Below are 22888 nucleotides of genomic sequence, written 5' to 3'. Positions count from 1 at the left end.
TAAAGAAAGGGGAAACTTAAAATTTGACCAACACTGGGGGAAAGATGAAATTCTGACAATATCAGATTGAGAACTTACACTTGGAGAATAAGCAGCAATGGCAAAATTAACAGTATATATTCACAACAGAATAAAGAAAGGTAAACTTAAATTGTGCCCAACAATGTAAGAAAGATGCAATTCTGACAATATCCTATATGCAAACTTAAAATTGGAGAATAAGCAGCAACGGCAAAATTAACAATATATATTCACAACAGAGGTTTAATCAAGTTTAAATAAGAAAAATTCCAGTGTACACAATACATCATGCAGCATGGCAAATATAATTAATTAAAGCATGGCATTTAAATATCTGCAAACACTGTAAATCAGCAGGTGTATAAAAATGGAGAAGTTGGAAACCCACTCAGTGTTTTTCATTTTTCTTTTCTTTTTTTGGAGGGGAGGTATTTAATTTGCTTTGCTTTAGTTATCTACATTTCCCTTTTATTAACATGTAAACCTATGTACCATAGGTTCCAGCTAAGATAATGTTCCGTTTCTCCTTGTCCCTCAGCCAACCTGTCATTCTGTCCATTTCTGCACATTCATAAATCTTTTTAATTATGGCATCTTCCGATGGCATGGTAGTAGATTTCCAAAATTGCGCATAGGTTATTCTTGCGGCCACAATTATATGTAGGCTCAAATGCCATATAGATTTACTCATGTTTTCTGGTTTTATGCTTAGTAAAAAAGTCTCGGGTTTCCATTCCATGCTTGCCCCGGTAACCTCTTTTAGCCAGTTTTGAATCCTTCTCCAGTATTTCGTGGCCTCAGTACAGGACCACCAAATATGGTACAATGTGCCATCCTTTCTTCCACATTTCCAACACAGTGGAGATAACCCAGGAAACATTTTGGCTAACCTCATTGGGGGGGAAGTGCCACCTATAAACCATCTTGTATATGTTTTCTTTAAACGCTGTAGATATTGTAAGTTTAATAGTCTTACTCCATAGATCCCACCATTTGCCCATTTCAATCTCATAGCCAAAATTTCCCTCCCATGCTATTAGAAGGCTTTTATCCATCTCTTCTTTAACATCTTGACAGGTCATAATCTTGACAGAGATATGCAGGAATTGTTAACCTAGGCAAAAGGAGATGAAGTCCTTAGCAGGAAGATTACATTCTAAAGTATCTCAGGCAGACATCTCTCTAATTCCCTGGAGTATAAGGACAATGTAGAACAGAGTCAGATTTGCAAGATTCTACTACTACAGCCAGTCTCAATAATAGTGGTTTCAGATTTCTTGTGATTTTCTGGTCTGATCTACCTAGTGAGGCTAACAATAATTCCTCCCAAATGCAGAAATTAATCAAAGTTGTCTGTTCCATTATTTGTGGGTTTAGAGATTCTGAAATGTCACTTTTGAGGGATGTTTCTGGGATGTCCTTCAAAGAGAAGCTGAAACTCTGGGATATCAAGAATGCTGTTTCTCCTAAAAAAGTATTTGACCATATCCTACACAAAATGTTGGGCTTTCCTTGTGCTTTGCTGTAGTCTAGTTACATCAGATCGCAAGCACAGATGGAACAATCTAGAAGCAATTTTCAAGAAAATCTTCCGCCTCCCAGGACTTGAGTACTTCATCAAAATTATTTGTTCTCTCTCCACTGGCCAGCTTCAAGTCATCCAAATGGTCCTTGTTGAAGTTTCCACAGGCGGCACACAGCTTCCCTCTGAGGCTCTCCTTGGCTGCCATTGTCACCATCCCATCAGGATGGAGATAAACTTGCACTTCAGAATCATGGTCAATAACAATTTTATCTTGAATTTTCCTCATGGACACAGGGCTGTTCTCATATGGCAGCTTTATATTCTGACCGTTTACCTGGAAAACATGATTGAGGTAGGAAAACAGTTAGCAACTTGAAAACATCCCCGCATCCATTTTTAAATGTTTGTTTTCTTCCTTTGAATCTACTCAAATAGTCCTCAGCTTAATTACAAAATCTTTTGCAAGAGATCAGATGTCTTGCAGACAACAGCTGATTAGAAAGAAAAGAAGATATTAGGTATCACCCCATTTTTTGCAAAAACATCTGCATACTTTTTTCATCAGGTGTCAACTCATTCGTTTATACCTGCTCCTGACTATTATAGTCTAGATTTGGAAGGCAAGCAATGGAAACTTGGTTAGCAATTGAAAGGGGTTTCCTTGAGTTGGAAAAACATGAAACTTTGATTTGGGGTTTTGCTGATTAGAATGATTTATCGTTATAGAAATGGCTAGTTTCTAATATTATGGAAACATTAAAAGTTGAGGTTTAATGCCTTATTCTACTGCAACAGAGGGAGTCGGAAGTCAATTTTTTTTCTCTCTCCCCTCCTCATTTGTCTTTCTCCTTCTCCTCCTCCCCACAATCCTACTATTTGTTTTGTGTCTTTGTATTTTATTCTATAATAAAATGTTTCAACTGCCCTTTTACTGAAATATCAAAGAGCATTCCTGAACATGGCAGTAGCAACATTTTCTGTATAACAGAGGAGTGTCCATTAATTCAACCAGAATCTAGCTTGACTCAAAGGAGAGTATCTTTTATTCAGTTACTACTACCAAATTTAAAAGGCAATATTATTCTTTAAATATGTAAAGATGAGTAAGGGTAGAGTATGAATTGTCCCATCTGCATTCTCCAGCCAGAATTTATGAAGGATTCTTCTAGGGGTGGGGTGGGTGGAGATGGGGGTGGAGGGGTGGAGAGACTTTGAAGAATGTATGTTGAAGGCTACTAAGTGTTCCATAACTTCTTGATTTGCTCTTGATTTTCACTTACCCAAAACCTTTCTCGGTTTATTATCTGAATGAAGCCACCTCGAAAGTAAAAGAAGACAGATTTTCCAACCACCATCTCCTTCGTATACACTTTTCCAATGCTCACTAAGAGCCTGAACCATGAGGCAGAGTTCTGGTCACAAAGAGAAGCTATTTCGTAGACTCCACTGCAGGAATATCTCCCCCTGGCACCATCGAAAGAAGTGAACCGCGCTTGGGCAGTGAGTTGGCATTGAGTTTCCAGCGTCACGCAGCCACGCACGCCTTCCCGAAGGGCACAGGTCTCTCCAAGCTGGCAGCTGCTTTCGTTGCACTGGAGGTGGCCTGCTGACTGGCAGGTGCATTTTTTTGTGCAGCCTTTCGAGTAAATGTGCTCGCCGATCTGTTGAGCAAAGTCCCAGAGTCAGTTACAATAAGAAAAGCATTCCCTCCCTCCCTCCGTTCTTCCAATTTTTAAATTACTGTAATATAAATTCATATTGCCGGTCCCATAACCAGGGGCATCAACAGAGGGGTCGGAACAGTTAAGATAATACTTATTGTTTGATGGTCCTGAGAAGATGAAGATAGATGGACTTTGAAAAATAATCAAATAAAATATAATAAATAATAAAATAAGCACCACATAAAAATATATGGTGTTCATGGGCTTACACAACCATAAGTGAGACATTTGTTAAGTGAGTTTTGCCTCATTTAATGACATTTCTTGTCACAGTTGTTAAGTGAATCACTGCAGTTGTTAAGTTAGTAACCTGGTTGTTAAGTGAATCTGGCTTGCCCATTGACTTGGCTTGTCAAAAGGTTGCAAAAAGTGACCGTGTGACCCCAGGACACTGCAACCATCATAAATATGAACCAGTTGCCAAACATCTGAGTCTAGATCACACAACCATGGGGATGGTACAAAGGTCATAACTTTGATAGATAGTCATAAAGTCACTTTTTTCAGTGTCGTTGTAACTTTGAATGGTCACTAAATGAACTGTTGTAAGTCTGTAGTCTGTCAAGAATCACTCCTAGTCTCCATCCCATGAGAAATAGCCCCTTTCTGCTCCCAGCCATGTCAAGGGAGAGAGAAATTACCTTGAGGTAGGCTCCACGATATGTGCAGCCACATTGCTTCATGGTTACACACTGAGATCCATCAAAGACATAGTCCTCATCACACTGACAGCCTTCAAAGCAGTTCTCTGAACACTGACTTGGACCAGACAAGGCGGCGCAGGTGGAATCACAAGTTCTGGTACATGGCTCATAGTGGCTGTGGGACGAACAGGTAAGAGCTGTGCAAAGCAGAAGAAGCAAATAGATTAAAGTGGGTAGGCAATTCCCAGAAGTGAAGTTCACATCTAAAATTGCCCAAGTTGAGAAACACTGCACTAAGAAAGTGCTAAGGACTAACAATTACATCTTCCAGGGGAGAAGAGTACAATCTAGAGAGGATTGTTGTCTCCCTAGAGCCAAAAATCAAAATGTGGCTGAACCTAACCAAAACAATTAGGACCACAAACTACTAATCTTCCCTCCTCCTTCATGTTGGGACGAATGACACACCAAAGAACCCAAGTACAATATTGAGAGATTATAAGCAAGTAGGCAATAAAGTTAAGGATTCTTGGAACAAGTACCCATGTTTTTGTCAAAAATAAGACCCAGTCTTGATTTATTTTCAGCTCCAAAATAAGAACTAGGTCTTATTTTGGGGAAATGACTTGTTTCTTTGTCCATGTACTTGAAGAGTACATGGGAGGCCCACTTCTTCTGCTTCGTTGTGGCAGGGCAGGAGGTCTTGCGGCCAGGACACCACAAGCAACCAGATGGAATGGGCAGCTGGGCAGTTGTGCAGATGCTTAAGAAGGCCTTGTTTTGGGGATAGGGCTTATATTGTGCAGACAAGCAAAAACCATGGTAGGGCTTATTTTTGGGATAGGTGTTATTTTTGGGGAAACACAGTAATTGCTGAAACAGCTCTGGAATCTCTTTCAATCAGGATGCATCCATGGTTGGTTAAGCACTAGAGGATGTTAGGATTTAAATGGTTGTGAACTGGATAGACTCAGCCATGAATAAGAATAGTAAGGCAAGGCACAGGAAGATAGACGAAGACATTTGAGGCAGAGAGTTGGCTATTTATGGAAAGTAACTTTCTACAAACTTACGGCAGAAGAAAGAGCTTCTCCAGGCTCTAATGTTGCCACCAGATGCCTGGCAAGCAGCTACATAGGCTTGAAGACTTCGACAAAGGGACTCCTGAGCCTCATTGGTTGTGCAGGCCTCATTCAAACAGTGTTCAAAATATTCTGCAGGGTCCACCAGTGAATGGCAGCCTATGAATGGACCTGTCTTGGATGGGATCATTCCACAGAAGTTCTCAGCTTCATATTTTGTTTTCTGGGCTTTGTTGCAGATGGGACATCTGTCCCCGCAGCCATCAGAAGAAATTACACCATTCACTGGGACCTTCCAAGAAGCCGCAAGTTCTTCCACATTTTCAGTGAGTTTTCCATTAGGTAGCATGAAGTCATCCTTCGTATTCCCATTGAAGTTGCCAGCTAGGCCACGCATATGACCCATGTAAGTACTGGGCACAGAAACCTGAATATATGAAGAAGTATCATAGAGGACTGTGAGGCCAAAGGTTGTATAGATAATGATGTTGTTCCCTTCTTGGGTGATCCAGAATTTCCTATCAGCTGCATTCATTGGCAGGGTATACAACTGCCCATCCACCTGTACCAAGAAAGAATAAAAATTGGGGATAAGTTCTGGTTTTACATGCATAGAATTTAATGCTCATTTCACATTGCTTTTGCATTAAGAAAATCATCAGAAGTAGAAAGCATGCATTTAACTCCCAAATCTCCCTCCCCCCCCCACTATTTTTGAAATCCTGAGTCTTCTGAGATTAAGACCAAAACGTCACTGCTGAATGTAAAACTGAGTTTTTCTATTTGACTGTGGTGCATTAAACCCCCTAATAAATTTAATGCACTTGTTTTATTAAAAGAAAACAAACAGACAGAGATTTCTGCTTCCAGTCATTTGGGCGCCATCCCTGCAACATTTCCATGTTCTCTGCAGTTATACAAAGACTAAATAAAATGTCTGTGTGGGTGTGTAGCCCCTATTCTTCAAAAAGTTTGCTGGCTCTAGGATTCAAAGCCTTTTCCCCAAATATGATAACAAAAACCCATAAAAGAAACTTCCTAGTGATAAGCTCTTTCACCTACCGTGGCCTGCCACTTTAGTCCCCTCTGAAGGGTGATTGTGGAACCATGAATGAAGACCTTCAGATTCCGGATTAGAATTAAAGGACCATCACCAAGCTTCTCATTCTCTACCCACACAGTGAAGTTCTGGAGCTGAGGATTGTGCTGGGTGACTTGAGCTAAGATATAAGTAGAGGAGCCGTAGAGTTCAAAATTCCTTCCATCAAAGGAAATGAAATGATGTTCCCCCAACACAATGGCCTTTCCATAGCCTATGGGGTGGCAGCCTTGAACGCCTTTTACAATCTTGCAAACCTCATATTTTCCACAGGATAACTTTTGACATTCTATGGTTGCGTTATCCTTGCAGATGCACTTTTTCTGGCAGGAAGTGGTGGGATAAAACTCTTCTCCCAGTTTGTAGTATCGCCCTTGGTCAAAACAGCCACAGTTTGCATTTGAAACACACTGATCCCCACTGCGGATAGATCCAGAGTCACAAAAACATCCTTCCAGGCATGGAACATCACACTTCTGCGGTGAGATGAGGCTCTTGCACGTGGCTGGACAACCACTGCCACAGAGCTCATAGTGGGTGTTAGGTGGGCAAGACATACCTGAAGAACAGAATAAAGAGAATGTTGCTTATCAAATTATCAAAAAGAAGAGGGGGTTAAAGCAGAAGGCAAGATAAGTAAAAATGGATGGAAACTACTTCAACACATCTGGGGGCAAAAAGTTGAGGAAGGCTACTGTGATATAAATGGGGTCTTCATCAAATGACTCTCCCATTTCTATTACTGGATTTAGGCTCTCTTTCATCTCTTATGCCAGCTATTTTGTTTCTCCGAAAATAAGACATGCCCGAAAATATTGCAAAACAGCAGCAGTCATGAGGTGACCATACTCACTGCCTCCTGCACCTCAAAAATAATAAGACCTCCCCAAAAATAAGGCCAAGTGCTTATTTCAAGGGGGGGTGGTCAAAAGAAAACAAGACCCTGTCTTATTTTGGAGAAAACACCGTAAACTTTGAATGCAGGAGAGAAGACTTACTGCAGAAGGATGGTGATCTCCACTCCTCAACTTGGATGCCTTGAGCTTGACATGCTGTCATGTAGGAGCTGATGGCAATACAGAGGGTCTCATGGTGACCTTGATATGCGCAGGTATCATAGACACAATCATCAAGATAAGACTGAGGATCAATGGCATCATGGCATTGCCTGAAAGGCCCACTCTTTCTTGTAAGAATCCCACAGTAGGATGGACCTTGGTAGGTTTGTTTATCAGCATCACTGCACACTGGGCAATTTTCGGTGCATCCAGAAGAGCAGCCAGGAATATCTTTCACCTTCCAGCTGTTTGCAAATTGATTTTCATCCTCTGCTTGGTTTCCATCTTTCATGAGAAAGTCATCATTTTGATCTTCATTGGCATTACCACAAAGGCCACAGAGTGCATTGGCATAAGAGTTGGGAATGATGACCCTGGCATAGCTGTACCAGTCAAAGCTGACACGCAGATCAAAGTCTGTCTTGATGAAGCCATGAACTCCACTCTGGTAGATGCTCAGTTTATTTTCATAGGAAAAGGGCAGTTCCACAAAGATGCCATTGACCTGAATTAAAATAAAGAAAAAAATAGTCAAGGCATTAACAATTATTTCAAACTAAAGAGTAGATTTGGTCTTATTAGATTTCAGACTCATCATCTCCCCTATTCCACTCCATGGGCTGTTTGACAAATAAGCAAAGTAAGAATTCTATCACTATTTAATAACAATAAATTTAGACATAGAAAAAAAAAACAAATTCAAAAGATGTAATTTAAATTTAGCCCTAGAAGATGAAACAATATAACAAATAAAATAAGTTGTAAAAATTACACAAAACAATTAAAACACTAGCTTGATAAGTAAAATAATTTCTACTTCTCGTGAAATTCTCTATGCCGAAGAACAAATTCTGTATACATTTCTAAATACTATAGATCATAAATAGATATTTTTATGATATCAAATAAGTGACTGACATCCTTCCCATTAAACCAATATCCATTTGGAAACTGGCTGAAAAACAGTAGGGAGGTCTTGCCTTTAATATCTTCACTAAGAAATAAGAAACAAAGTACTCTATATATATATAGTATCACCTCCCTAAACCAGAAGCCAGCAATCTTTTTAGACTGAGTTTTTGGGGTTGTTCCATGAAAGCATATGCAATTTTGCTTTTCTCATGAAAATTCTTGTGTGAGACTAATAAGTCTTGAAAAGGATTTCGTGGGATTCCACCTTGCAAAAGATTATTTTGCTATTATATTGGAGGAAATAAATTAAGCATGATAACATTATGGCCTGTGCAAGTCCCATATATCTGACCCCTTAAATCTGCAACTATAATCCCATCCTGGTTTGAATCGTAGCTAAACCTCCATACAAGAACTAAGAAACATTGAGAACGTAACACCTATGAAGCTCTTATGCCTGAGAACCTGAAACTTGCAATGACTCATTTTTGTTTATTAATAGGACATTTGAACACCCCCTTGGATTAGTTTACATACCTGGATCTTTTGGGGAAACTCTTGGCTCATACTGATGGTAAAGTTGTAGATTTCCAGGGTCACCACTTTGGTGAAGGACACTGCCTTGTTGCCTCGGTGGTTATTCTCCACGGTGACCAAAAATGGGGTCAGAGAAGGATCCTGGGAGCAGAGCCCGGCCATTTGGTAAATGCAGGTTCCCATGAAATCATATTTTTTCCCATCGAATGTTGTATAGTGAAGGTCTCCGGTTCCTATGCAGGTCTTGTAAGTGACAGGATGGCATCCCTGGACACCATTGACCACGCTGCATTTTCTCTTGCCCTTGCAAGAAGACTTTCGGCATACAGCCTTGTCTAATTTGGTAAAAGAAAGTCCTTTTGAAGCTGTGGGAAGAGAGGAAAGCATCTTTACGTAGGAAACTCTGCATTGTGGGAGGAGAGTTGTGTTAGTTCATGAGAGGGGGAAAAAATCAGAAGGAACCTATTTTATTAAAAGGCAGAAGCCTTTGTGAGCTGCACACCCTTCATCAGATGCAAAGAGTCACAAAAGCCAACACCTTGTAATAAAATTGGTTGGTTGGATAAGATGCTACTGGACTGCAATTGTTCAGCTAAATTACTGAAAAATGATGAATAAGCAGTGGAAAAGTAATACAGGAATGGGTGGAAGGAAGAAAAATACTTCTACACTCAATGTTTCTTAACCTTGGCAGTTTGAAGATGTGTGGACTTCAACTCCCAGAATTCCCCAGCAAGCCAAGTCCACACATCTTCAAACCGCCAAAGTTGAGAAACATTGTCTTACCCACATAGCAAGAGAAGAAAAAGTTAGTACTTTCCATTTATTCCCCTATCTCTTATTTGCCAATTAATAAAACATTATTTACAGAGTACAGGGAACTCGAGATCAGTCATCAAGATGGACCCAGGACCATAAACCTTGCTTTTGTATGTCACAGTGCCTTTCAGGTGGATTGTCACTTTTGTGAGAACCTCATGGGCTATGATAGCAAATTCTTTTATGCCATTTCCTGTGGGGGTGACCACATAATATAACTGTCCCAGCTGATGGATGGGATAGGTGATTGTTCCCTCACTTGTAAAAGGCAAGTAATTGTAGGAGATGACAGAAATGTCTTGGTCAGCTTCGATCAGCACCGCCTTATTAAATTTGTCACTCCCCACCATTGCTAAGGACTGTGGTAATTGAATGGAAATGACTTCTCCTTCATTGATGGTTTTGTGCAGTATTGTATTGCTTGTTGACACTGTAATATTTGTCACAAAATTATATCCAGAGATGTACAGCTCAAGCTTTTGAGTACCCTGCCCAGGATTGTGATTTTGCATGAAGGCAGTAACAAAACTCTTCCCCCGGGAACTTAAATGACATGTTCCTGAAAAAAAAGAAGACTCTTAGGGGGGGATAGATCTTGTCATACATTAAATTAGGATACTTCCCCATCTTTATTCTTGTTTCTGGTTGTCAGAAAGTCAAGAATAAAGCCAGGTAGATAAGAACCATTGGCAACTTCAGATATCTAACCCCTAGGTGAAAATGTTACCGTTTTATCACTCGATCACCCGCTTCTCCCCCTTCTACATTTAAAAAAATATATCAATCACATCGACTTTGGTGACAGTGCAACACCTCCCTCTATGCCCATGTGACCTTCAGAAAGGACAAAATGTCACACTATGGCCCCTGAGCATCTTTTACTGATTGGTATCATTGGTTTAAGCCAATATGCACATTTCACCTCTTCCCCTTGGTTTGGATTGTCTTCCCTGTGGATAAATATCCTGTGAATCGTATTTTGAGATAACTCTGAACCATTAAGAACACCTTTCAGCCACCGTTCTGAAATAGCTGACTGAGGAATTCTGGGAGTTGAAGTCCACACTGTCTTGGGCTATAGTTCTCAAGTTACAATTATCTTTCCCCAAGGATACTTAGCCAGTGAACATAAAGGAATGAATACTTACCCTTAACACAGGTCAGGACACGCGCGCCTTCCCGAAGGGCACAGGTCTCTCCAAGCTGGCAGCTGCTTTCTTTGCACTGGAGGTGGCCTGCTGACTGGCAGGTGCATTTTTTTGTGCAGCCTTCCAAGTAAATGTGCTCGCCAATCTGTTGAGCAAAGTCCCAGAGTCAGTTACAATAAGGAAAGCATTCCCTCTCTCCCTCAGTTCTTCCAATTTTTCAGTTTTTTGAGTTTTGCCCCATTTTATGACATATTTTGTCACAGTTGTTAAGTGAATCACTGCAGTTGTTAAGTTAGTAACCCGGTTGTTAAGTGAATCTGGCTTGCCTGTTTACTTGGCTTGTCAAAAGGTTGCAAAAAGAGACCGTGTGACCCCAGGACACTGCAACCGTCATAAATATGAACCAGTTGTCAAATATCTGAGTCTTGATCACATGACCATGGGGAATGGTCACTAAATGAACTGTTTTAAGTCTGTAGTCTGTCAGGAATCTCTCCTAGTCTCCATCCCATGAGAAATAGCCCCTTTTTGCTCCCAGCCACGTCAAGGGAGAGAGAAATTACCTTCAGGTAGGCTCCGCGATATGTGCAGCCACATTGCTTCATGGTTACACACTGAGATCCATCAAAGACATAGTCCTCATCACACTGACAGCCTTCAAAGCAGTTCTCTGAACACTGACGAGGACTAGACAAGGCGGCACAGGTGGAATCACAAGTTCTGGTACATGGCTCATACTGGCTGTGGGCCGGACAGGTGAGAGCTGTGGAAAGCAGAAGAAGCAAATAGATTAAAGTCAATGTGGATTGAAGTCCACATCTCCTAAAATTGCATAAGTGACAAACACTGCACTAATGAAGTGCTAAGGACTAACAATTACATCTTCCAGGGGAGAAGAGTACAATCTAGAGAGGCATCTTGTCTCCCTGGAGCCAAAAATCAAAATGTGGCCGAGAACCTAACCAAAACAATTAGGCCCACAAACTACTAATCTTCCCTCCTCCTTCACTTGGGGACGAATGACATAACAAAGAACCTGAGTAAAATATTGAGAGATTATAAGCAAGTAGGCAATAAAATTAAGGATTCTTGGAACAAGTACCCATGTTTTTTCAAAAATAAGACCCAGTCTTAATTTCCTTTGGGCTTCAAAATTAGAACTAGGTCTTATTTTGAGGGAAATGACTTGTTTCTTTGTCCATGTACCTGAAGAGTACATGGGAGGCCCACTTCTTGTGCTTCATCGTGGCAGGGCAGGAAGTCTTGCGGCCAGGACACCACAAGCAACCAGATAGAATGGGCAGCTGGGCAGTTGTGCAGATGCTTAAGAAGGCCTTGTTTTGGGGATAGGGCTTATATTGTGCAGACAAGCAAAAACCATGGTAGGGCTTATTTTTGGGGTGTTATTTTGGGGGAAACACAGTAATTGCTGAAACAACTCTGGAATCTCTTTGAATCAGGATGCATCCACGGTTGGTTAACCACTAGAGGATGTTAGGATTTAAATGGTTGTGAACTGGATAGACTCAGCCATGAATAAGAATAGTAAGGCAAGGCACAGGAAGATAGACGAAGACATTTGAGGCAGAGAGTTGGCTATTTATGGAAAGTAACTTTCTACAAACTTACGGCAGAAGAAAGAGCTTCTCCAGGCTCTAATGTTGCCACCAGATGCCTGGCAAGCAGCTACATAGGCTTGAAGACTTCGACAAAGGGACTCCTGAGCCTCATTGGTTGTGCAGGCCTCATTCAAACAGTGTTCAAAATATTCTGCAGGGTCCACCAGTGAATGGCAGCCTATGAATGGACCTGTCTTGGATGGGATCATTCCACAGAAGTTCTCAGCTTCATATTTTGTTTTCTGGGCTTTGTTGCAGATGGGACATCTGTCCCCGCAGCCATCAGAAGAAATTACACCATTCACTGGGACCTTCCAAGAAGCCGCAAGTTCTTCCACATTTTCAGTGAGTTTTCCATTAGGTAGCATGAAGTCATCCTTCGTATTCCCATTGAAGTTGCCAGCTAGGCCACGCATATGACCCATGTAAGTACTGGGCACAGAAACCTGAATATATGAAGAAGTATCATAGAGGACTGTGAGGCCAAAGGTTGTATAGATAATGATGTTGTTCCCTTCTTGGGTGATCCAGAATTTCCCATCAGCTGCATTCATTGGCAGGGTATACAACTGCCCATCCACCTGTACCAAGAAAGAATAAAAATTGGGGATAAGTTCTGGTTTTACATGCATAGAATTTAATGCTCATTTCACATTGCTTTTGCATTAAGAAAATCATCAGAAGTAGAAAGCATGCATTTAACTCCCAAATCTCCCTCCCCCCCCCACTATTTTTGAAATCCTGAGTCTTCTGAGATTAAGACCAAAACGTCACTGCTGAATGTAAAACTGAGTTTTTCTATTTGACTGTGGTGCATTAAACCCCCTAATAAATTTAATGCACTTGTTTTATTAAAAGAAAACAAACAGACAGAGATTTCTGCTTCCAGTCATTTGGGCGCCATCCCTGCAACATTTCCATGTTCTCTGCAGTTATACAAAGACCAAATAAAATGTCTGTGTGGGTGTGTAGCCCCTATTCTTCAAAAAGTTTGCTGGCTCTAGGATTCAAAGCCTTTTCCCCAAATATGATAACAAAAACCCATAAAAGAAACTTCCTAGTGATAAGCTCTTTCACCTACCGTGGCCTGCCACTTTAGTCCCCTCTGAAGGGTGATTGTGGAACCATGAATGAAGACCTTCAGATTCCGGATTAGAATTAAAGGACCATCACCAAGCTTCTCATTCTCTATCCACACAGTGAAGTTCTGGAGCTGAGGATTGTGCTGGGTGACTTGAGCTAAGATATAAGTAGAGGAGCCGTAGAGTTCAAAATTCCTTCCATCAAAGGAAATGAAATGATGTTCCCCCAATACAATGGTCTTTCCATAGCCTATGGGGTGGCAGCCTTGAACGCCTTTTACAATCTTGCAAACCTCATATTTTCCACAGGATAACTTTTGACATTCTATGGTTGCGTTATCCTTGCAGATGCACTTTTTCTGGCAGGAAGTGGTGGGATAAAACTCTTCTCCCAGTTTGTAGTATCGCCCTTGGTCAAAACAGCCACAGTTTGCATTTGAAACACACTGATCCCCACTGCGGATAGATCCAGAGTCACAAAAACATCCTTCCAGGCATGGAACATCACACTTCTGCGGTGAGATGAGGCTCTTGCACGTGGCTGGACAACCACTGCCACAGAGCTCATAGTGGGTGTTAGGTGGGCAAGACATACCTGAAGAACAGAATAAAGAGAATGTTGCTTATCAAATTATCAAAAAGAAGAGGGGGTTAAAGCAGAAGGCAAGATAAGTAAAAATGGATGGAAACTACTTCAACACATCTGGGGGCAAAAAGTTGAGGAAGGCTACTGTGATATAAATGGGGTCTTCATCAAATGACTCTCCCATTTCTATTACTGGATTTAGGCTCTCTTTCATCTCTTATGCCAGCTATTTTGTTTCTCCGAAAATAAGACATTCCCGAAAATATTGCAAAACAGCAGCAGTCATGAGGTGACCATACTCACTGCCTCCTGCACCTCAAAAATAATAAGACCTCCCCAAAAATAAGGCCAAGTGCTTATTTCAAGGGGGGGGGGGTCAAAAGAAAACAAGACCCTGTCTTATTTTGGAGAAAACACCGTAAACTTTGAATGCAGGAGAGAAGACTTACTGCAGAAGGATGGTGATCTCCACTCCTCAACTTGGATGCCTTGAGCTTGACATGCTGTCATGTAGGAGCTGATGGCAATACAGAGGGCCTCATGGTGACCTTGATATGCGCAGGTATCATAGACACAATCATCAAGATAAGACTGAGGATCAATGGCATCATGGCATTGCCTGAAAGGCCCACTCTTTCTTGTAAGAATCCCACAGTAGGATGGACCTTGGTAGGTTTGTTTATCAGCATCACTGCACACTGGGCAATTTTCGGTGCATCCAGAAGAGCAGCCAGGAATATCTTTCACCTTCCAGCTGTTTGCAAATTGATTTTCATCCTCTGCTTGGTTTCCATCTTTCATGAGAAAGTCATCATTTTGATCTTCATTGGCATTACCACAAAGGCCACAGAGTGCATTGGCATAAGAATTGGGAACGATGACCCTGGCATAGCTGTACCAGTCAAAGCTGACACGCAGATCAAAGTCTGTCTTGATGAAGCCATGAACTCCACTCTGGTAGATGCTCAGTTTATTTTCATAGGAAAAGGGTAGTTCCACAAACTTGCCATTGACCTGAATTAAAATAAAGAAAAAAATAGTCAAGGCATTAACAATTATTTCAAACTAAAGAGTAGATTTGGTCTTATTAGATTTCAGACTCATCATCTCCCCTATTCCACTCGATGGGCTGTTTGACAAATAAGCAAAGTAAGAATTCTATCACTATTTAATAACAATAAATTTAGACATAGAAAAAAAAAACAAATGCAAAAGATGTAATTTAAATTTCGCCCTAGAAGATGAAACAATATAATAAATAAAATAAGTTGTAAAAATTACACAAAACAATTAAAACGCTAGCTTGATAACTAAAATAATTTCTACTTCTCATGAAATTCTCTATGCCGAAAAACAAATTCTGTATACATTTCTAAATACTATAGATCATAAATAGACATTTTTATGATATCAAATAAGTGACTGACATCCTTCCCATTAAACCAATATCCATTTGGAAACTGGCTGAAAAACAGTAGGGAGGTCTTGCCTTTAATATCTTCACTAAGAAATAAGAAACAAAGTACTCTATATATATATAGTATCACCTCCCTAAACCAGAAGCCAGCAATCTTTTTAGACTGAGTTTTGGGGTTGTTCCATGAAAGCATATGCAATTTTGCTTTTCTCATGAAAATTCTTGTGTGAGACTAATAAGTCTTGAAAAGGATTTCGTGGGATTCCACCTTGCAGAAGATTATTTTGCTATTATATTGGAGGAAATAAATTAAGCATGATAACATTATGGCCTGTGCAAGTCCCATATATCTGACCCCTTAAATCTGCAACTATAATCCCATCCTGGTTTGAATCGTAGCTAAACCTCCATACAAGAACTAAGAAACATTGAGAACTTAACACCTATGAAGCTCTTATGCCTGAGAACCTGAAACTTGCAATGACCCTTTTTTTGTTTATTAATAGGACATTTGAACACCCCCTTGGATTAGTTTACATACCTGGATCTTTTGGGGAAACTCTTGGCTCATACTGATGGTAAAGTTGTAGATTTCCAGGGTCACCACTTTGGTGAAGGACACTGCCTTGTTGCCTCGGTGGTTATTCTCCACGGTGACCAAAAATGGGGTGAGAGAAGGATCCTGGGAGCAGAGCCCGGCCATTTGGTAAATGCAGGTTCCCATGAAATCATATTTTTTCCCATCGAATGTTGTATAGTGAAGGTCTCCGGTTCCTATGCAGGTCTTGTAAGTGACAGGATGGCATCCCTGGACACCATTGACCACGCTGCATTTTCTCTTGCCCTTGCAAGAAGACTTTCGGCATACAGCCTTGCCTAATTTGGTAAAAGAAAGTCCTTTTGAAGCTGTGGGAAGAGAGGAAAGCATCTTTACGTAGGAAACTCTGCATTGTGGGAGGAGAGTTGTGTTAGTTCATGAGAGGGGAAAAAAATCAGAAGGAACCTATTTTATTAAAAGGCAGAAGCCTTTGTGAGCTGCACACCCTTCATCAGATGCAAAGAGTCACAAAAGCCAACACCTTGTAATAAAATCGGTTGGTTGGATAAGATGCTACTGGACTGCAATTGTTCAGCTAAATTACTGAAAAATGATGAATAAGCAGTGGAAAAGTAATACAGGAATGGGTGGAAGGAAGAAAAATACTTCTACACTCAATGTTTCTTAACCTTGGCAGTTTGAAGATGTGTGGACTTCAACTCCCAGAATTCCCCAGCAAGCCAAGTCCACACATCTTCAAACCGCCAAAGTTGAGAAACATTGTCTTACCCACATAGCAAGAGAAGAAAAAGTTAGTACTTTCCATTTATTCCCCTATCTCTTATTTGCCAATTAATAAAACATTATTTACAGAGTACAGGGAACTCGAGATCAGTCATCAAGATGGACCCAGGACCATAAACCTTGCTTTTGTATGTCACAGTGCCTTTCAGGTGGATTGTCACTTTTGTGAGAACCTCATGGGCTATGATAGCAAATTCTTTTATGCCATTTCCTGTGGGGGTGACCACATAATATAACTGTCCCAGCTGATGGATGGGATAGGTGATTGTTCCCTCACTTGTAAAAGGCAAGTAATTGTAGGAGATGACAGAAATGTCTTGGTCAGCTTCGATCAGCACCGCCTTATTAAATTTGTCACTCCCCACCATTGCTAAGGACTGTGGTAATTGAATGGAAATGACTTCTCCTTCATTGATGGTTTTGTGCAGTATTGTATTGCTTGTTGACACCGTAATATTTGTCACAAAATTATATCCAGAGATGTACAGCTCAAGCTTTTGAGTACCCTGCCCAGGATTGTGATTTTGCATGAAGGCAGTAACAAAACTCTTCCCCCGGGAACTTAAATGACATGTTCCTGAAAAAAAAGAAGACTCTTAGGGGGGGATAGATCTTGTCATACATTAAATTAGGATACTTCCCCATCTTTATTCTTGTTTCTGGTTGTCAGAAAGTCAAGAATAAAGCCAGGTAGATAAGAACCATTGGCAACTTCAGATATCTAACCCCTAGGTGAAAATGTTACCGTTTTATCACTCGATCACCCGCTTCTCCCCCTTCTACATTTAAAAAAATATATCAATCACATCGACTTTGGTGACAGTGCAACACCTCCCTCTATGCCCATGTGACCTTCAGACAGGACAAAATGTCACACTATGGCCCCTGAGCATCTTTTACTGATTGGTATCATTGGTTTAAGCCAATATGCACATTTCACCTCTTCCCCTTGGTTTGGATTGTCTTCCCTGTGGATAAATATCCTGTGAATCGTATTTTGAGATAACTCTGAACCATTAAGAACCCCTTTCAGCCACCGTTCTGAAATAGCTGACTGAGGAATTCTGGGAGTTGAAGTCCACACTGTCTTGGGCTATAGTTCTCAAGTTACAATTATCTTTCCCCAAGGATACTTAGCCAGTGAACATAAAGGAATGAATACTTACCCTTAACACAGGTCAGGACACGCGCGCCTTCCCGAAGGGCACAGGTCTCTCCAAGCGGGCAGCTGCTTTCTTTGCACTGGAGGTGGCCTGCTGACTGGCAGGTGCATTTTTTTGTGCAGCCTTCCAAGTAAATGTGCTCGCCAATCTGTTGAGCAAAGTCCCAGAGTCAGTTACAATAAGGAAAGCATTCCCTCCCTCCCTCAGTTCTTCCAATTTTTCAGTTTTTTGAGTTTTGCCCCATTTTATGACATATTTTGTCACAGTTGTTAAGTGAATCACTGCAGTTGTTAAGTTAGTAACCCGGTTGTTAAGTGAATCTGGCTTGCCTGTTTACTTGGCTTGTCAAAAGGTTGCAAAAAGAGACCGTGTGACCCCAGGACACTGCAACCGTCATAAATATGAACCAGTTGTCAAATATCTGAGTCTTGATCACATGACCATGGGGAATGGTCACTAAATGAACTGTTTTAAGTCTGTAGTCTGTCAGGAATCTCTCCTAGTCTCCATCCCATGAGAAATAGCCCCTTTTTGCTCCCAGCCACGTCAAGGGAGAGAGAAATTACCTTCAGGTAGGCTCCGCGATATGTGCAGCCACATTGCTTCATGGTTACACACTGAGATCCATCAAAGACATAGTCCTCATCACACTGACAGCCTTCAAAGCAGTTCTCTGAACACTGACGAGGACTAGACAAGGCGGCACAGGTGGAATCACAAGTTCTGGTACATGGCTCATACTGGCTGTGGGCCGGACAGGTGAGAGCTGTGGAAAGCAGAAGAAGCAAATAGATTAAAGTCAATGTGGATTGAAGTCCACATCTCCTAAAATTGCCCAAGTGACAAACACTGCACTAATGAAGTGCTAAGGACTAACAATTACATCTTCCAGGGGAGAAGAGTACAATCTAGAGAGGCATCTTGTCTCCCTGGAGCCAAAAATCAAAATGTGGCCGAGAACCTAACCAAAACAATTAGGCCCACAAACTACTAATCTTCCCTCCTCCTTCACTTGGGGACGAATGACATAACAAAGAACCTGAGTAAAATATTGAGAGATTATAAGCAAGTAGGCAATAAAATTAAGGATTCTTGGAACAAGTACCCATATTTTTTCAAAAATAAGACCCAGTCTTAATTTCCTTTGGGCTTCAAAATTAGAACTAGGTCTTATTTTGAGGGAAATGACTTGTTTCTTTGTCCATGTACCTGAAGAGTACATGGGAGGCCCACTTCTTGTGCTTCATCGTGGCAGGGCAGGAAGTCTTGCGGCCAGAACACCACAAGCAACCAGATGGAATGGGCAGCTGGGCAGTTGTGCAGATGCTTAAGAAGGCCTTGTTTTGGGGATAGGGCTTATATTGTGCAGACAAGCAAAAACCATGGTAGGGCTTATTTTTGGGATGTTATTTTGGGGGAAACACAGTAATTGCTGAAACAACTCTGGAATCTCTTTGAATCAGGATGCATCCATGGTTGGTTAACCACTAGAGGATGTTAGGATTTAAATGGTTGTGAACTGGATAGACTCAGCCATGAATAAGAATAGTAAGGCAAGGCACAGGAAGATAGACGAAGACATTTGAGGCAGAGAGTTGGCTATTTATGGAAAGTAACTTTCTACAAACTTACGGCAGAAGAAAGAGCTTCTCCAGGCTCTAATGTTGCCACCAGATGCCTGGCAAGCAGCTACATAGGCTTGAAGACTTCGACAAAGGGACTCCTGAGCCTCATTGGTTGTGCAGGCCTCATTCAAACAGTGTTCAAAATATTCTGCAGGGTCCACCAGTGAATGGCAGCCTATGAATGGACCTGTCTTGGATGGGATCATTCCACAGAAGTTCTCAGCTTCATATTTTGTTTTCTGGGCTTTGTTGCAGATGGGACATCTGTCCCCGCAGCCATCAGAAGAAATTACACCATTCACTGGGACCTTCCAAGAAGCCGCAAGTTCTTCCACATTTTCAGTGAGTTTTCCATTAGGTAGCATGAAGTCATCCTTCGTATTCCCATTGAAGTTGCCAGCTAGGCCACGCATATGACCCATGTAAGTACTGGGCACAGAAACCTGAATATATGAAGAAGTATCATAGAGGACTGTGAGGCCAAAGGTTGTATAGATAATGATGTTGTTCCCTTCTTGGGTGATCCAGAATTTCCCATCAGCTGCATTCATTGGCAGGGTATACAACTGCCCATCCACCTGTACCAAGAAAGAATAAAAATTGGGGCTAAGTTCTGGTTTTACATGCATAGAATTTAATGCTCATTTCACATTGCTTTTGCATTAAGAAAATCATCAGAAGTAGAAAGCATGCATTTAACTCCCAAATCTCCCTCCCCCCCCCACTATTTTTGAAATCCTGAGTCTTCTGAGATTAAGACCAAAACGTCACTGCTGAATGTAAAACTGAGTTTTTCTATTTGACTGTGGTGCATTAAACCCCCTAATAAATTTAATGCACCTGTTTTATTAAAAGAAAACAAACAGACAGAGATTTCTGCTTCCAGTCATTTGGGCGCCATCCCTGCAACATTTCCATGTTCTCTGCAGTTATACAAAGACCAAATAAAATGTCTGTGTGGGTGTGTAGCCCCTATTCTTCAAAAAGTTTGCTGGCTGTCCGGGGAGTGGCCTGTTGCCGTCGGCAGCTTAACAGAGCTGCCCCCAGAATTCAGGTTCGTTATCTACTCAATATCAAGAAGATAACTCTTTTTTCAGACAAGAAAAAAGCAGTGAGGAATCTCAGCTGGTAAGAATCTTCTTTGAAGTTCACAGTTTGTTTCTTTGTGAGCTGTGGACGGAGGGGGAGGATCAACCCAAAGCTGAGTCATTCAACTCCGACCTGAACTTCGCAGCTGTTATCCACAGCACTAGACAGGACCCCCTCCCCCTCAGGACAATCTTTAGAAAAGAGACTATTAAAAATCAATACGAGCAAAGACCAACTTGTGAACTTTAAAACCTTTCTCTATCTGAAATACCAGCTTCAATGTTATAAAAACCTCTTTTGTTTAATTGTCTTCAAAATGGCGTTTACAGCTTCTGCATTTGTTATCTCTGGCTTCCTGCTACAGAATTAAAGAAATAATCTCTTATAATTTAATTAGAGCTACTCCCTTAAAGCTTTCAAGACTCTTTGTTGTTGATTGTTGTTGATTCAGAGACATTCCAAACATTCCAAATGGACTTTCTCTTTTGAAATCCTCCATAAAACCCCTTGGAAAAAAAAAAAAAAGAAGGGAAAAAAGGGGGGGGGAGGAATTTCTTTTTCCCCACATAGCACAGTGGATTAGTAATTTAGAATAAATAATTAAAACCAAAATATAATGGCATCCAAATCAACCTCTGTTAAATTACCTCCGAAAACATCTCCCATACCTGGTACAAAGTTGCAGCCCCCACCATCTATGCCCCCTAGTGGAGATGTACTAACAAAAGAATTTTTTCTGGAAATGTTCAAAGAATCCAGAGAACAGAACTTAGAAATGTTTAAAGAATTCAGAGAACAGAATCTAGAAATGATTAAAGATTTCAAAGATGAAATAAGGAATGAGATGGAAGTTCTATATGACAAATTCGATACCAGGGTCACTAAAATGAATGATAATATGATGGGAATTGTAAATGTGATAACAGAATATATTTCTGGAATGGAAGATAATTTAGAAACTCTCAATGAAGCTAAAACTAACCTGATATCCAAAACTGAAGTGGTGGAACAAAAAATTGATAATGCTGAAAAACAAATTATTATGATACAGTATAAGCAGATGGAGCTTGCATTAAGAGTGAGGGGGCTGCGTGAAGAAAAGCAGGAGAACTTAAAGCAAATGTTTTCTGAAGCTTTTGACCGTCTGGTGGGAAAACCGGGATCCAATTTTGATTGGCAGATTGACAGGATTTTTCGTGTTAACTCATGGGCGGCAAAACAAAGGCAACTTCCCCGAGACGTGGTAATATACTTTGTTACAAGAGAATCTAGAAATATGATACTACAAGAGTCCTACAATACTAAGCTTCAAATTGGTGGACAGGACCTGATTGTTTTGAAAGAAATACCGCCTCAGATGCTAAGAGCCAGAAGAGATTATGCTTTTCTGGTGGAAGAGCTCAGAAGGCGTCAGATACAGTACAGATGGGATGCCCCATTCGGTATTATAGTTACAATGGACAAACAAAGATATCGTCTCAGCTCTGTATGGAAAGCTCGTGATTTCTATCATAAGATTCTGAAGATGGGATACCCTGAACCTTCGGGATATGGTGAAAAACCACGAGACGAACAAGATAAACAGCAAACCACACAACCATTAGATAAAATGTATCATCTCCCTCTTCCGGAAGGGCAAGGAGTCAAGGAAAAAAGATCCAACCGTAAGACCACCAGACAAACGGATAAACAAGCTACTATGCAACAATCTCAACAATCATTGGCCACTGACCAAGGAGCTACTGCAACAAGCTCAGAAGCTGTGGGAGGAGCCAAACCAAAGGTGAGACAGGCCTTGCGGGAGGCTCTAAAAAAGCTTCAGGCAACCAAAAATGACAACTAAGATTTTGACATGGAATGTTAACGGACTGAACTCTCCACAGAAAAGAAAGAAAATATTTCATTATCTTAAACAGTTTAAGAATGACATAATTTGCTTGCAAGAAACTCATATCAAATCAACCGATCAAAAATATTTGTTTAACCCCAAACTGGGCCAACATTTTGCGACCTCAGCCATGGAAAAGAAAAATGGCATAGTAGTATATTTAAGAAAAGACATTAAAGCTGAGCTAATTGAAGCAGATCCCTTTGGAAGATATATTGCATTAGATTTAATCTTAGAAGGGAAAAAGACGTTACTTTTGGGAATTTATGCTCCTAATCAACAACAAGATGGATTTTATAGAAATCTCCATGCTAAATTAGTACAGTGGGACTTTGAGTCTTGTATATTATTGGATGACTGGAATGGCGTGATCGACACCAAAAGAGATAAGAAGACAGCTCGCCCGAACACCAAATTTCGAGCTAAGTTACCCAAACCCTTTTTTGACATGCTGGACGACTTTGAATTGCGAGACGCTTGGCGCGAGAGGCATGCAGAAGAATATGAC

The 22888-nt window shown here is 40.8% G+C and overlaps 3 protein-coding genes across 3 annotated transcripts in view; all 3 read right to left on the bottom strand.

Annotated features, from left to right (window-relative positions):
• Positions 1 to 303: 303 nt before the first annotated feature.
• LOC148043056 (IgGFc-binding protein-like) lies at positions 304 to 8989 on the bottom strand. The gene is made up of 7 exons (XM_087728020.1): positions 8603 to 8989; positions 7094 to 7658; positions 6059 to 6654; positions 4988 to 5558; positions 3912 to 4111; positions 2827 to 3207; positions 304 to 1880 (listed from the first exon to the last, which is right to left on the bottom strand). The coding sequence occupies exons 1-7, from the start codon at positions 8987 to 8989 to the stop codon at positions 1587 to 1589; spliced, it is 2994 nt and encodes a 997-aa protein (XP_087584146.1). The 3' UTR covers positions 304 to 1586.
• Positions 8990 to 9462: 473 nt separating this feature from the next.
• LOC148043055 (IgGFc-binding protein-like) lies at positions 9463 to 16201 on the bottom strand. The gene is made up of 7 exons (XM_087728019.1): positions 15815 to 16201; positions 14306 to 14870; positions 13270 to 13865; positions 12199 to 12769; positions 11133 to 11332; positions 10570 to 10714; positions 9463 to 9980 (listed from the first exon to the last, which is right to left on the bottom strand). The coding sequence occupies exons 1-7, from the start codon at positions 16199 to 16201 to the stop codon at positions 9463 to 9465; spliced, it is 2982 nt and encodes a 993-aa protein (XP_087584145.1).
• A 1617-nt stretch (positions 16202 to 17818) lies between these two features.
• Positions 17819 to 22888, bottom strand: part of LOC148043052 (IgGFc-binding protein-like) — a gene marked incomplete at its 3' end in the record, with an annotated part of 91027 nt that continues 85957 nt past the window's right edge. Inside the window, exons 16-18 of the mRNA XM_087728017.1 lie at positions 19411 to 19981; positions 18345 to 18544; positions 17819 to 17926 (exon numbers count right to left, since the gene is read on the bottom strand). Coding sequence (XP_087584143.1) covers positions 17819 to 17926; positions 18345 to 18544; positions 19411 to 19981 — 879 coding nt within the window. The remainder of the gene's footprint in view (positions 17927 to 18344; positions 18545 to 19410; positions 19982 to 22888) is intronic.

The sequence above is a fragment of the Thamnophis sirtalis genome, unplaced genomic scaffold, assembly GCF_051295495.1.
Source record: "Thamnophis sirtalis isolate CommonGarterSnake01/CBP01778 unplaced genomic scaffold, rThaSir2_p1.2 scaffold_13, whole genome shotgun sequence".
In the NCBI taxonomy this organism is placed as follows: Eukaryota; Metazoa; Chordata; class Lepidosauria; order Squamata; family Natricidae; genus Thamnophis; species Thamnophis sirtalis.
The sequence above is the reverse complement of the archived record's forward strand: the minus strand, read 5'-3'. Positions and strand labels throughout refer to the sequence as shown.

Coding starts and splice junctions, on each gene's coding strand:
- LOC148043056 (XM_087728020.1), bottom strand. CDS start 8,989: ATGCTTTCCTCTCTTCCCACAGCTTCAAAAGGACTTTCTTTTACCAAA. Junction 5,559..6,058: donor GACTAAAGTGGCAGGCCACG/GTAGGTGAAAGA, acceptor TTCTTGGTACAG/GTGGATGGGCAGTTGTATAC. Junction 1,881..2,826: donor TAAACCGAGAAAGGTTTTGG/GTAAGTGAAAAT, acceptor CATGTTTTCCAG/GTAAACGGTCAGAATATAAA.
- LOC148043055 (XM_087728019.1), bottom strand. CDS start 16,201: ATGCTTTCCTCTCTTCCCACAGCTTCAAAAGGACTTTCTTTTACCAAA. Junction 13,866..14,305: donor GAGATCACCATCCTTCTGCA/GTAAGTCTTCTC, acceptor TCTGTTCTTCAG/GTATGTCTTGCCCACCTAAC. Junction 11,333..12,198: donor GAGAAGCTCTTTCTTCTGCC/GTAAGTTTGTAG, acceptor TGCTTTCCACAG/CTCTCACCTGTCCGGCCCAC.